Source organism: Lontra canadensis, unplaced genomic scaffold (genome assembly GCF_010015895.1).
Source record: "Lontra canadensis isolate GAN:19392208 unplaced genomic scaffold, GSC_riverotter_1.0 scaffold2, whole genome shotgun sequence".
Classification (NCBI taxonomy): Eukaryota; Metazoa; Chordata; class Mammalia; order Carnivora; family Mustelidae; genus Lontra; species Lontra canadensis.
In genome coordinates this window covers 29,760,297-29,773,813 of record NW_022630996.1, presented here as the reverse complement: position 1 = coordinate 29,773,813, position 13,517 = coordinate 29,760,297, and the positions used below count along the sequence as shown (strand labels likewise).

The 13,517-nt window shown below is 43.4% G+C and overlaps 2 protein-coding genes across 4 annotated transcripts in view; one reads left to right on the top strand and one right to left on the bottom strand.

Annotated features, from left to right (window-relative positions):
- The window catches only part of DOCK4 (dedicator of cytokinesis 4), a 428,176-nt gene extending 415,289 nt beyond the window's left edge, over positions 1–12,887 (bottom strand). For 2 of the 3 annotated variants that reach the window (XM_032871243.1, XM_032871262.1), the window contains exon 1: positions 12,527–12,887. In XM_032871243.1, the coding sequence (XP_032727134.1) occupies positions 12,527–12,563 (37 nt within the window). In that variant the 5' untranslated portion in view covers positions 12,564–12,887. The remainder of the gene's footprint in view (positions 1–12,526) is intronic. The other variant, XM_032871253.1, reaches the window with a different exon arrangement.
- A 251-nt stretch (positions 12,888–13,138) lies between these two features.
- Positions 13,139–13,517, top strand: part of ZNF277 (zinc finger protein 277) — a 102,523-nt gene continuing 102,144 nt past the window's right edge. The window contains exon 1 of the mRNA XM_032871232.1: positions 13,139–13,244. Within this exon, the coding sequence (XP_032727123.1) occupies positions 13,154–13,244 (91 nt within the window). The 5' untranslated portion in view covers positions 13,139–13,153. The remainder of the gene's footprint in view (positions 13,245–13,517) is intronic.

The following is a 13,517-nucleotide window of genomic DNA, read 5'->3' as shown; positions in this document are numbered from 1 at the left end:
CGCCACTCTCCAACAGCTCTCCACAAAACAGATGCTGAATGGTATTTTCACTTTCTGCCCCCCTTTTTTTTTTGTAAAAACAACAATCCTCTTTGGATTCCTTTCACTCTGCAAAAACAGGTACTACTATAGGTATGTCATAAAAGGGAAGTGGTGTAGGGTGAACTTTTGCAAAGTAGGGGATACCCATACTTACTGCACAGACTTCTAGTATTAACACCAGCATCTCATTTAAAAAGTCAAAAATGGTGACCAATGTCTTCACCACTGTCCATGGAACCCCAAAGCCTGGGGCTAGGTCCCCAAACTTGCTGTAGGCCTGATTGTGTGCACAGAAGATGGTGGTACCATGAAGGGGCTACAGGCTCCAGACTTGGACAGTGTGTCCAAATCTCACCTCTGCCACGTACCAGCTGGGTCACCTTGAACAAATCACTCATCTTCTCCAGACTGGAGCTAAGGCTTCAGTGTGTTTGCATGGGACCAATCCCACAGGCATACAAACATTCCATGTTTTAAGTTTCTTCTCTGCTTACCCACTCTTACTTTTCTGTAACTTAAACATTTACTATGGTTTTTATTTATTGCTTCTAAATTTTCTTTAAGAAGAGTGAGAAATACTGGATCTTTCTTCCTCTGCCCAATCTTAGAAGGAAACTACAAGAAATAGCAAACCATTTTCTAAGGTACTTAACAGGGGGGGGTGATAGGATTGTGCTGGGGGGACAGGGCAAGGGGACATGGTGGGTGGGACATGGAAAATGCCCAGTAGGAAGAGGAAAAAGGTTTTCCAGCTATTTAAAGTACAACATGGCTCAGGTGTTTATATTGGACAATCCTGGCAGCTGGTGACTCACTTCTACTCAGAGTATCTCAAACTGAAACTCCTATTCTTTTGTACAAGTTCTGAGTTTTCCAGGATATGAGACACTCCCTCCGCAGGGCTGTTTCCTCAGGAATGAGGAAATAATAGTGAATAATAGCACCATCCCAAGTCCTTATCTTCATTTTAAAGCTTGAGGGGAAATAACTGTCTTAACCTTCGCACTGATTTCTCTGTTTATGCACTGCCTTACTGATTTTTTTTTGGGAGGGGGGGCCTTACTGAATTTTTAAAAAATAGATCACACATACCTTAAATAAATGTATAAATTAAATGAGATTAAAATATGATACATGTCTCAATTTATTACTTGTTCATGGATCCAGATCTATACCTCCTTGTATGCTCCACCAAGCTAGCACACTGCCTTATACATAGCAGGCATACTCAATAAATAATCATCCAATGTAAGTTTCTCCATCAATGAGTCACAGGACACTCCTTTATAGTTAACACTAAGGAAAACAAAAATGGGTAGCAAGTGAATTCCTAGAGGGATGTACTACCAGCTATCAGGAAAAACATATATAAGGATAGAAAATGGGGGGGAGGGGGAATTTCCCCAAATATTGCTTTATTCTCCTTAGGGAGCTGGCATTCAACACCCAAGCCAGCCTGTCTTTCTTTGTTTCTTTCTTTCTTTCAAGATTTTATTCGTTTGTTTGAGAGAGAGGGACAGAGAGAGCACAAGCAAGGGGAGAGGCAGAGGGAGAAGCAGACTCCCTCCCAAGCTGGGAGCCTCACAAGGGGCTCGATCCCAGGACCTGGAGATCATGACCTGAGCAAAGGCAGATGCTTAACCATCTGAGCCACCGAGGCCTTTCAAAAACAAAGGATACCAAAGTGATGTCTCCAATCGAATTTCCGTATAATAAAACACCATCTACCTGTTCAAATGCTAGCCTCAATGGTCAGACCTATCACCTCAGGTTCTTTATAAGTAATTACAACAGGAAGAAAAGAAGCATCTCAAGATCCTACTTCTCCAGATGCTTTCTAGTTGGAAGCTTTGCAGGCATCCGATGTGGTTTGATGCCTTAAGACAATGTAAGCACCTTTGCAAAATTGCCATTATTCAAATAAACATATACCCAGAGCAGATAATCATCATCAAACAGTCTGACTCAGCTAACTCCGTGCTTCTGTGGGTGGGCTAGGGGGCTCAGACCTCAGCCAGGACAAGGATCTACACTGACTACATCTGTCACACTGAGGTCCAGGATTCAGCTTCTATTTACTTTGTCCCTGTTCCTAGTACCCAAAACTGTTAAGATCCATTGTGTTAGCTCAGGCTGCCATAATAAAACACTATAGATGAGGTGGTTTAAATGACAGAAACTTATTTTCACAATGTTCTGGGGGCTAGGAGTGTAAGAACAAGGGCCGGCAGGATCAGTTTCTGGCCAGAGACCTCTTCCTGGCTGGTGGTTGGCTGCGCCTCACTGTGTCCTCAAACACTAAGGCATGCATGTGCGCAGAGAGCAAGCAAGCTCTTTAGGGTTTCTTCTTAAGAAAACGCTAATCCTATCCAATCAGGGCCCCACCTTTGTGCCCTTGTTTGTTATTTCTTACCTCTTTACTCCAAATATAGCCTTGCTGGGGGTAGGAGCTTCCATATGAATTTGAGTGATGGGGACACATAAACATTCAGTCTGTAACATCCATGAATAAGAAATTATTCCCGATTGCTAACTAAAACCTTTTTGACTTGTTGACTCTGTGGATGAATTTCTCTTGCATAAATGATCCCAGGGCCCACTGAGTTCACAGAACACGGGAAAGTGAGCAGTGACACCTACATTCAAAGTTCTCTAAATGAATACGTCATGGAGAGAACAGCATTTTTATCTTAGGTGAGTGTGTCTGAAGCTCTTTTTCAAAGAAGGATTAGGGCTCTTTTTCAAAGAGTTCTACCTCAAGGTCATCTAAAAGCACAAATTCACTGGGGCTGAGGAAGCATGAACAGGGCAGAGCCATCATAATAATCAAGACGGTACACCAAGGAAAGCCACTTTGAAACTCTGGAACAGCTTACTTCCTAGACATAAATGACAAAGTAAATTCAGGCATTTCAGACTCAGCTTCCATCAGTCTAACCTCTAATCTTGGTCAGCTTATAGAAGAGAATAGATCATTATTTCTGATTGTAAAGGAAATGCAAGTTAATTTGGAAACTTAAAAGTACGAAGGCAAAACAAACCGCCATTTTTCAATTGAAACTTGGTTATAACGACACAGCAACTTTTGTAATTTTGTATCCCCATTCTTCACTTAAGTACTTGCCCATTTCAACATTCATCACTGTATTTTTAACATAACTTATACCTAGTGTTCTAACATGGAGCCAAGAATGCAAATATTTGGTTGTCTGAATCAATTTCTATAAATTACAGCTGGGAGTATTCAGTGAAAATTAATACAAATACAATTCTCCTTTAAAAAAAAAGGCAAATTGAAGAAACAACAAACTTTTACTATGTGTGTAATTTTGTAGGAATACCCCTATCTTTGGTTAGTGTTTATTTCTGGAGAAAAACCTCAACAATTTCTTCTATCTTCATTCATTCTATAACCACCCATTCATGTTTGAATTTTCATGTTTCTTTGAGAGCCTAGGTAACCTCTCAGGCTTGCCATCATGGAAGCTCTACCACCAACAGACTCTTCAACCAACTTTGGACACCTCAGGAGAATTACCAACAGGCTCTCTCCTCTCCCCAGGACCCAGGTGAGGGCCATTTTTGGTTGCCTCACATAGACACATGCCCATGTTACTGAACATGTTTACCTACAGTGACCAGTGACAGACAAGATACTTTATTCTGGAGAAAAGAAAAAGAAATAGAACCCAATCTCTACATTTCTGCTTAAAGATTTCAAGGAGACATTTTGAGGTTAATGTCCAACTAATACTTATAAAAATAAACAAACTGCTTGGTTTATGAAAATGATTCATAACTTGAGGGAGGAATGGTTATCCAATTCATCAAGAGAAAAACATGCTAACTTCATATCCAGAAGAAACCCCACCATCCTCCTCTTCCTGGCACACTCACCTGGGACAGGAATAGGGGTGGATAATACACATATGTACTTGCAATGTCCAACAGCCTCCCCATGTGAATGTCATGCTTTCCCTTCTTCCTCCCCAGCTGAGAAACAGTCATGTTTTAGTTTATTACTAAGTGACACATGCCTGTTTCCAGATTTAGTAGCTTTCATTCTTTTTAGGGACACAAATGTGACCACTGGTTCTGAAACTCCCTGCAGTGCTTTTAATATGGCTGAAAATAAAAGTATGTACTGAGTCCCCCTTACAGGCCTTCCTTCAAAATCTGGTTGATGCGCACAGCTCTGAGCCAAGTTCCCAGCTATAAGCCATCATGTTCCATGTGCCATGGTTTTTGGCAATTCAGGTGAATCATCTTTTATCCCACTACTTGTCACCAAGAGACTGCAGGCAAAACTACAATACCCAACATGCTTTGTTACTGCAGCCCTTCAAGGGCACCCATGAAATCGCTTTTCTTATAGAGACCCCAGTACACTTCTCAAAGACAAAGTGGCATCTTCCATAGACTCCTTGCTACCCAGCCCCCGACCCCCTTCCCATCCCAGTTGTTTCTGGAAATGGTTATCTCTCAATGGAAATATAAAGATGAAGTGGAAAGAGAAGGCCCATAGATGCCTCAGGCAGGAAAGGAAACACTTCAAGTTGAAAGTACTAACCTGACCTCTAAGCTGGTGACCTGGGGAGAGACGATAGTCCTTCTGCCCAGGTCACTGAAGGTGCTCTTCTTAATGAAGGAAAGCAGAGAGAAACCACCAATTGGTTTCCTTAATCCAATTCTACCTGCCTTAGGAAAATTACTCCCAAACTGTGGCAACAGGCTTTATGTCAGACTTGATTTTTAATATTATCAGTGTTTGCCTCTTTATGTGCATTTATTGATATTTCAGTGGGAAGTTATGATGGTCTACATTAGGGAAAGAGAGCCCAATGCCATCTTAAGCTGGAATCCCTTACTTCAAATGACATGATTTTCAGGAGGGCAGTAGTATAACTTAATGAAGTCTAAAGTTGACCTTGTGGTTCCTAAGAAGTATTATCTATTTAACACAAACACACACACACACACACACACACACACACACACACACACACAAAATCTGTATGTATACACTGCTTTGGATATCTGAGCATTTTCCCATTTTTAGATATGTGTATGCACTTATATGTTGTCTGAGGGATGTATAAATCTTGCTTATTAAAATATTTGTTCATTCTGTTTTTCAACATCCTGTCGGTGAAATCTCACAAACATGCACAATCTGGCATGAGATACTTGCTTGGGAGAGAACTGTCACAGAAATAGAGGCAACTGATGCCTTAGCCAGGCAAGGCACTAATGGGAAGCAAGAAAAGACCATAAAAATTTAGTTTACTACCTATTCTACCTGGACAGGCAATATTTCTTCCTTTAGAGTACTCTGTACCCATATTAATAAAGTGCTCCAAGACGACTGCTCTTTAGAAATTTAGGGCCTGTCGCTTTAAAATTTAGAGTGAGCAAGCAGACTACGTAATCAAAGTCAATACAATGAATAAAGTCTTATCTGGGTCAACCACTTCAATCATCACACATAAACCAAAAATCTTGTAACCACACTCTCTTCTCCAAAGCCTCCCTCCTTTGCTCCCGGCTGACTACCTACCAGCTACTGCCTCCTGAACATTTGACAGGTATGATAAATTCAAGGTGGCCAAAGGAGACTCAATCTTACACTATAAACCTGCCACGCCTACAAAAATGTCTCATATGTTTTACCCATTGTTGTAGCCAGAAACCAGAGAGACACCCTAAACTTCTTCCTTTCCCAAACTCCTCATACCCAATCACAAAGCCTTGTTGCTTCCCATCTTCTAACCATCTCAGATCCATCCGGATTTCACCATGCAAGGTTTGCTAACCTGGTTCCAGCACTCTCTCAAGTCATCTACTGCAAGAATCTCTCTTTTCTCGTTTTTAAGCCACCACCCCCCTCCTCCACAAGCAAGAGTATGTGTGCTTTTAAGTTTCATACTGCTCATATTTCCAACAAAGGGAGTTTTTTAAAAAAGAATTTGCTGATAATCTCCATGCTGTAGCAGAAAGAATTATTCTTATCTGTGCATTAACTGCATTTTCTCTATATGCTGTACCTTCTACAGTTTCAGTCATAGTCGAGGGGTGCCTGGGTGGCTCAGGGGTTTAAGAGGCAACTCTTGATTTCAGCTCAGGTCATGATCTCAGGATAGTAGGATCAAGCTCCATGTCGGGCTCTGTGCTGGGCATGAAGCCTGCTTAAGATTCTCTCCCCCTACACCCCTCTGCCCCATGTGCACGCTCTCTCTCTTTAAAAAAAAAAAAAAAAAAAAAGACAAATTAAGGTATCAAGGTGCCTTAAAAAGAAAAATAGTTATATAACCTGCATTGTTTCTTCCAATAATAATCAGCAAGCAACATGAGAAAAAGCAAAAAATGATGATGGGTGGTAATGCTATAACTGACAATATAGCTCAGTAGGTTTACTGTCTTTATTCTTGTTACAGAGGCCAGAGATCATCCTCAAAGGAAATCATGTAGAAAACATCCAAAATTGGTCACTAAGTAGTGCATACCAATCCTTGTCAAAAAGATCCTAATTGGAAGACACACATGAACTTGAAGAGACAACTTATACAATGCATGTGATGACTTTGGATATTTGTTTTATCTATAATAAGAAATAGTACATAAAGAGGCAGATTTTTACAACACTGAAGGAAAAAAGTTATGTATGGTTACTAAATTCTAAGTCAAAAATAAACACAAACATCTAACTGTTAAAAAAATCAAAAAAAAGAAAAAAAAAAAAAAACAATGTCACAAATGAACTTGACCAGAAACCCAAAAAAGTCTAAGTTCCAGTCCTTCCTGTGTAATAAATGCAGTATTCAGAGAAGTGCTTTTCAAAGTGTGAGTCAGGATGCACTAAGAAGTCATTAGGTCAAGTTAGCATGAACTTTTTTTTTATGATAAAGAATAGAAGACCACACAGAATATGAGCACATATTGTTGTATTCTTATGCATGTGGGCTGGTGCTGATGGTATTTGTGTATACACATCAAATGAGGAAAGTAAATGTATTTTCTATTATGAATGATATTATGGATTAATTGGATAAATCTATTTCCTATTCAATGTATTTCCTAGCCAAGATTAAAAGTCACTGACGTTAAGTCAATCTCTATGAAGTTAGATGGAACTTACCATTCTATTTCAGAGAGTATACCCAAATAAAATAACTTCATAGTATTTTCTTCAGCTATAAAACATTGTATTAATATGTTACAGTTACAGCATTTTGGTTGGGATTCTTTAGAGTGTAATGTTTCCCTGCCATGTATGCTCACAGCACGAAGTCATTATGCTAGAAATTTGGACATCCTGAATCAAAGATAATTCTGAAAATGTAGTCTCCAAAAGAGTAAAGCTGGAGACAGGAAAGCCTAACGTTTCTCAAAATTTGTAAATCTCAAAATTTGAAACCAACCACACTGCCTCCAGGAAAAAATGACAAAACAAACAAACAAACAACAACACTAAAGAGGAAGGGTAGTATCTCTGTGTTTCTAGTGCCTCGTGAAAGAATCCTCCTCCCTTAGGAGAATGGCCAAAAGAGGGAAACACGTTTAGAGGCTATTCCCCTAAGAGAGGAACTCAGAACATCAGTTGCCATTCTGTCTGCACAGCCCTTCAGGGGTACTTTTTTTTTTTTTTCCCCAAAGATTTTATTTATTTATTTGACAGAGAAAGAAGAGATCAAAAGTAGGCAGAGAGGCAGGCAGAGAGAGAGAGGGGGAAGCAGGCTCCCTGCTGAGCAGAGAGCCCAATCCCAAGACCCTGACACAATGACCTGAGCAGAAGGCAAAGGCTTAACCCAATGGGCCACCCAGGCCCTCTGCTTCAGTGATGCTTTGCCTGGAGATATAAATCACTCCTCTTTGCTTCCCATTTAAAGTGAAGAATCCTGTGCCAGGCTCTAAGCACCACAAACAATTTCAGGCAGCACATCACTATTTAGCTATACATATTATCTGGACACATGGTACTGCAAATAGGAAACATTTCAAGAAACTAGTAGCTAAAAAACTGAAAAACAGCTAAGAGGACAGACACACTCGCTCATAACTCTCCCACACAAGCTACCATTAAAGCACACTTTTTCAAGGAAAAGATATCCTAAAGATCCTGTAGAATACAGGAAGGTACCTCTTCCTGTAAAACAGAGGAAGCTTTAAAAAGGAATGGGATTCCTACTTGAATGCATTCAGAACACTACAAGAGAAATGGAGGACAGGAATACTTTTAAGAACTCAGTGATGGAAATGAGTACTAAATATTTCATTTTTATTTTATTTTTTATTTTTATTTTATTTTATTTTTTAAAGGTTTTGCTTATTTATTTGACAGAGAGAGTGAGAGAACACAAGCAGAGGGAACAATAGAGGGAAAGGAGGCTCCCCACTGAGCAGGGAGCCCTATGTGGGGCTGGATCCCAGGACTCTGGTATCATGACCTGAGCTGAAGGCAGGCACTTTACCATCTGAGCCACACAGGCGCCCCTAAATACTTCATTTTTTTTTTAAAGATTTTATTTATTTATTTGACAGACAGAGATCACAAGCAGGCAGAGAGGCGGGCAGAGGGAGCTGGGGAAGCAGGCTCCCTACTGAGCAGAAAGCCCAATGTGGGGCTCAATACCAGGACCCTGGGATCATGACCTGAGCAGAAGGCAGAGGCTTTAACCCACTGAGCCACCCAGGTGCCCCTAAATAATTCATTTTTAAAATGATACTCATAACCTTCAGATAAGCTCGTTCCGAGTTTTGTTTCTTGTCAGGCTCATGAATTTTTTGCACTGACCAATCCAGTATATAATCTCCCTCTAAGCTCACACATGTTAAACATCTGGCTGGGGTTGAGAGGCACAGTTTGCAGCCCAGTAAGGCCCGCTGTCTCACCTGGGAAGCCTGTGCATACATGGATACTGAACAAATGAATACAGAAATGTATCTTCAATGGTCAAAATGTAACTTTCTCTGTGACTAATTCCCATCCCTTTGAGGGAGGAAAGGGAGGTATGACTGATGAGGACATGCAGGAAGCAGATAGTGATCCTAAGGAAATTTGCAAGGGAGGGGGGTGTCTATCAAGAATGCTTTTGTCAGGGCACCTGGGTGGCTCAGTGGATTAAATCCTCTTCCTTCAGCTCAGGTCATGATCCCAGGGTCCTGGGATCGAGCCCCGCATCAGGCTCTCTGCTCAGTGGGGAGCCTGCTTCCTCCTCTCTCTCTTCCTCCCTCTCTGCCTACTTGTGATCTTTGTCTGTCAAATAAATAAATAAAATCTTTAAAAAAAAAAAAAAAGAATGCTTTTGTTACTGCCAAGGAGCTCCTCCTAGAGAAAGAGAATCAAACAGATTGAAATGAGTAACTATCACCTGGGTTCTGGCAGCCTGCCAGGTAGCTTTTGCTTACCTTTGAGGTTAGTTAAAAAACCATGTGGTATGGTCACAACAAAAGTGTCTTTCTTATAACAATCTCTACACCATGGAGGTATTTTTCTAACCAAAGGACGCATTTGTTTGGAAGAGCTCTCAAGAATAAATACTGGGAAGGACTTTGGATATCATTTGTCCGAAAGGCGGGCACTCAAAAAGGTTAAATGACTTACCTAAGGTCACACAGCTGGCAGCAGTGTCTAGCCTACGACCAAGAGCTAACCAGAATTTCCCAAGATAAAATATGTCTATCATTGTGCCTAGTAATATGGTTTTAAAGAGACAAGTTCCCCTATCCCTCAGGACTATAGCTTTATCACTATACCTTCTAATTCTCTAGAATCTGAACACTTAGGTCTATAAGTATACATTATTTTAAGACCACCCATCAATCGGATCAAGAGTGCCCATATGTCAGGTTTGAAAAGAATTTCTATCTGATACATCTTACTACAGGTATGAAATTTAAGTTTATCCATATTAACAATATGTTGTTTGAAACTAAAACAGAAATATATAAAGACATATAATTATCTCATATATAATTGATGATGGCTAAGAAGTATCATTGGAAAAATATACAATGTGCAGTAAAACTTCAATTATTTCAAGTTACAAAGACTAATTTATTTCAAAGAATGAGGAACTGAATTACTACTACACCTGATAACAACCAAACATTTCTGCCTGTAAAATATCTCTTCCTTAGTATTTATAAGAACTAGATGAGAAAAGCACATGTACTTTTTTTTTAAACCAAGGTTTTAAAAAAAAAACTTGCAGCATAGACAGCTGCAAATAGTGCTCTCCATGGTGAGAAATAAAGTCTACACTTAAGTATCCTAGCAAAATTTTCACCACAGACACATGCACACACACATACACAAAATGCACACGCCTAACAGATGGATTCTAAAGAACAGCTAAGCATTTCATAAGCCAAATGCTCAAAAATTAATGATAAAAGATTAACATTCCTGTATGTGTGATACTGTATAAATGAGCAGACCCCTCTCTATCCTCACCTCTCAACTCAACCTCCTTTTCCCAACGCTGTGCTCACCCTTCCATCTCCCCCTTCTCTGCAACCAAATCACAACCACCCAAAAGCAAGGTGTCTGCTGCAGCCCAAAACACTTGACCGATAATATCCGGTTTGCCATTCCAGGAAATCCCAGAGTGTGTTATAAGCCTCTGCCCAAGGCTTATAAAGAAAGGAGAGAGAAAAACTAATCAATACCAGCACCCAGCTGTGACTTGGCATGTAAAGAAATCAAGAAAATAAATCCCATCCATAATCTGTATAATTTAACACTTGGAAGAAAGCAACATCTGGGATCGACTCCAAGCGGGACAGTGTTGCTGGATGGATCCGTGCTTCCTGCACTGAGTGTTAAACACAGTGAGTGACAAGGGGGACACTCCAGTCCCTCACCATTTCAGCAAAGGCAATATCTTTTCCTAGCAAGGGTTAATCTACCCAAAAAGGGAGTGGGAGGAGGGGACAGAAGGAAAATAATAACCACCAACATCTACTCCTTGCCAGTATAGTGCCTGGCAAAGGTTCCTCCCCCCACTTTGAAGAGAGGGAAAACTGGAACCCCTTCCCAAAGGTGGGTCTAGGACAAACTATTGTCTTGCTGAACGGTCACAGTCAGAATGAAAGCTAATGAAAATATAGGAATGACTTTGTTTAATCATACAGTCCTTTCAGTGGACTCCAAAGTCTTATCCCCATGGGAAGTTAAAAAAAAAAAAATCCCCTATGACTACGATTCCCTGGAAAGGTTTACCAGATTTTTTTAATTACAGGAAAATTAATTTAGAACATAAGCAGATACCTACACATTGTCTAAATCACTAGCTCTGTATCCAAATTAAAAAAAAAAAAAGTACAGCAATCAGCAGGACAGGGCATTATAGGAAATAAAGATTGTTAGTAAAATCCAAAACGCTTCCAGCCTGTTAAACCTTCTGAGAGGTTATAATTGCATTTGGCCGCTGCAGGCTTGTCAGAAAGCCTGGCTTCTTAATAGCCACAACCCTAAAAGGACTAACTGTCAAGGAGAGACCCAGCTGAAATCAAACAACAAAAACGGGAACTGTAATCAGCCTGAAATGGGAGGAGGGAAAGGAAGGGAGACTCCTGTATTCATCAGTCAACATTAATGTCCTTTGTTGTTCACCTTTGCACAGAACCGCGAGAGCTACCCTGTTCCTTTTCTTCCGAACGCCAGTGTCAGAGTAGTCCTTTCCTAAAACCTGTCTCCTCGCCTCGAAGACCCAGGCTTTCCGATTTCCTCCTCCCCATTATCACTCCACAGCTGCCCTCCACCAACCCCCAACCCGCTTACCCCGGGGCCGAGAGGGTGGCCAGAAGTAAAAACACTGCTGAAATACCCGTTCCCCTCCAAAGATCAAAGAAGCGCAGATGTTGAAATTTACCAATCCCCCAGCCCCTCAACACTCGCACCCCAGGAACCCGGGATAGGAGGAAGGAAGGAAGCTGGGGTCGGGCTTGGTCTGTCAGAACGGCTCTTTTGAGAACCGTGCGACATTCCGCACTCTGAGAATGTGGAGCCAAATAAAAGGCTTTGCGCCTCCCTTCTGTTTTGGGGTGTTCTCTATGCGCAGTAGTTGTTGTCTCCCTCTCCACCCCGGGGAATCGTTGCATCCCATTGCCCTCTTTGGGGAAGAAGGGGAACGAGGGAGAGGAGCGCCGTTCGCTCTCCTCTTCCAACTTGACTCACACACGCCCCGTCGCCACTCCAAACTCCGCAGGCAGAGCCCGCAGCGGGAGGGCTGGCCGCGCGCTCCTCCAGCCGTCCCGGCGCTCCGGGAGCCGGTGCGGGAAGCGCCGATGGGGCGGTGAGGGGCGAGACCCCGGCGCACACCCCTCTGCCCGGTGCTGGCTCGGCAAAGCCCCAAACCCGCAGCGCGATGCCAGGATTAGGCATTTCCAGCCCCGAGAAGCCAGAGGGGCGCAGGGGCAAGGACGCGAAATGCGCACCCGCTCGGGCCAGAGAGGAATAAAAGTTCGTCCCGCGGAGACTCACCCACGCCGTATTTCTCGTGCTCCGTAGGTATCCACATGGCTAAAGGGGGGCCCGGGGTCTTTGGGCTTTGTAATCCCCGCGCCTTCTCCGGCTCACAACAATGCACAGTTCCCGAGTAGCGGCTGCAATGCTGGAACCCGGCGGCTCCGCGCGAGCTGTGGGCGCTGAGCAAGGTCTGCGCTGGAAGCTCCCGAACCGGCGTTGACACCGCGCAGCTGAAGCTGCGCCGCCCGCCGCTCTCCCGGCGGCGGCTGCTCACAGTCCTCCGACGCGCTCCCGGGAACCCGGCGGCGCAGTCATTGTTCTGATTCACTGAACTAAGCTACAAGCCAGGATACTCTCCGGCGCACCCCCGCCCGCCAGCGCCTCTCCCAGCCCTCCCTGTCCCAGGGTCCCTGCAGCACGCTGGGAATTGTAGTTCTGGGCCTCGCCATCCCGGAAGGGGGCGTCGCATCAGCGGCTGGGGGCGGGGATTAGGCACCGCTCTCCACATCCTATTGGCCCAGGACGTGAAGGCGAGGCGAGGACCTGAAGGAAACCCTGCGTTGATGGGGAGTTCGCCTCCAGTCGCGTTTCCATTGGTTCCGGACCCGCCTGGCGGCCCTCCTTTTTCTCTACTGCCGCGTAATGGCTGCCCCCGAGACCCAGGGGGCTGCTGCGGGCGAGGAGGAGGACTGTGAGGGCAACCCCAGCAAAGTCGGCGGTGTCAGTTATGAGGGTGAGTACAGTGCCACTGAAGTGTAAATGGTTTGTCTTCCTTTCTCTCCGATCAGGAGTGCAGCCGATCGCCAGGCAAGCCGCGGGAGCCAGCCAGCTCTAAAGCCACCTGGGCGCGAGGGGGCCACGGGCTGGGCCAGCCCGGCGGGGTGGGGTCCAAGGCGGCTCCTTGGGCGGAACGCTCTGGGGAGGAAAGAGAAAATGGAATAGAATGGCTTTCCGCGAAGCCGAGGAAGCTCCCTGAGCGTTTGTCTTCAGTTTGGAGCTCCCAGCT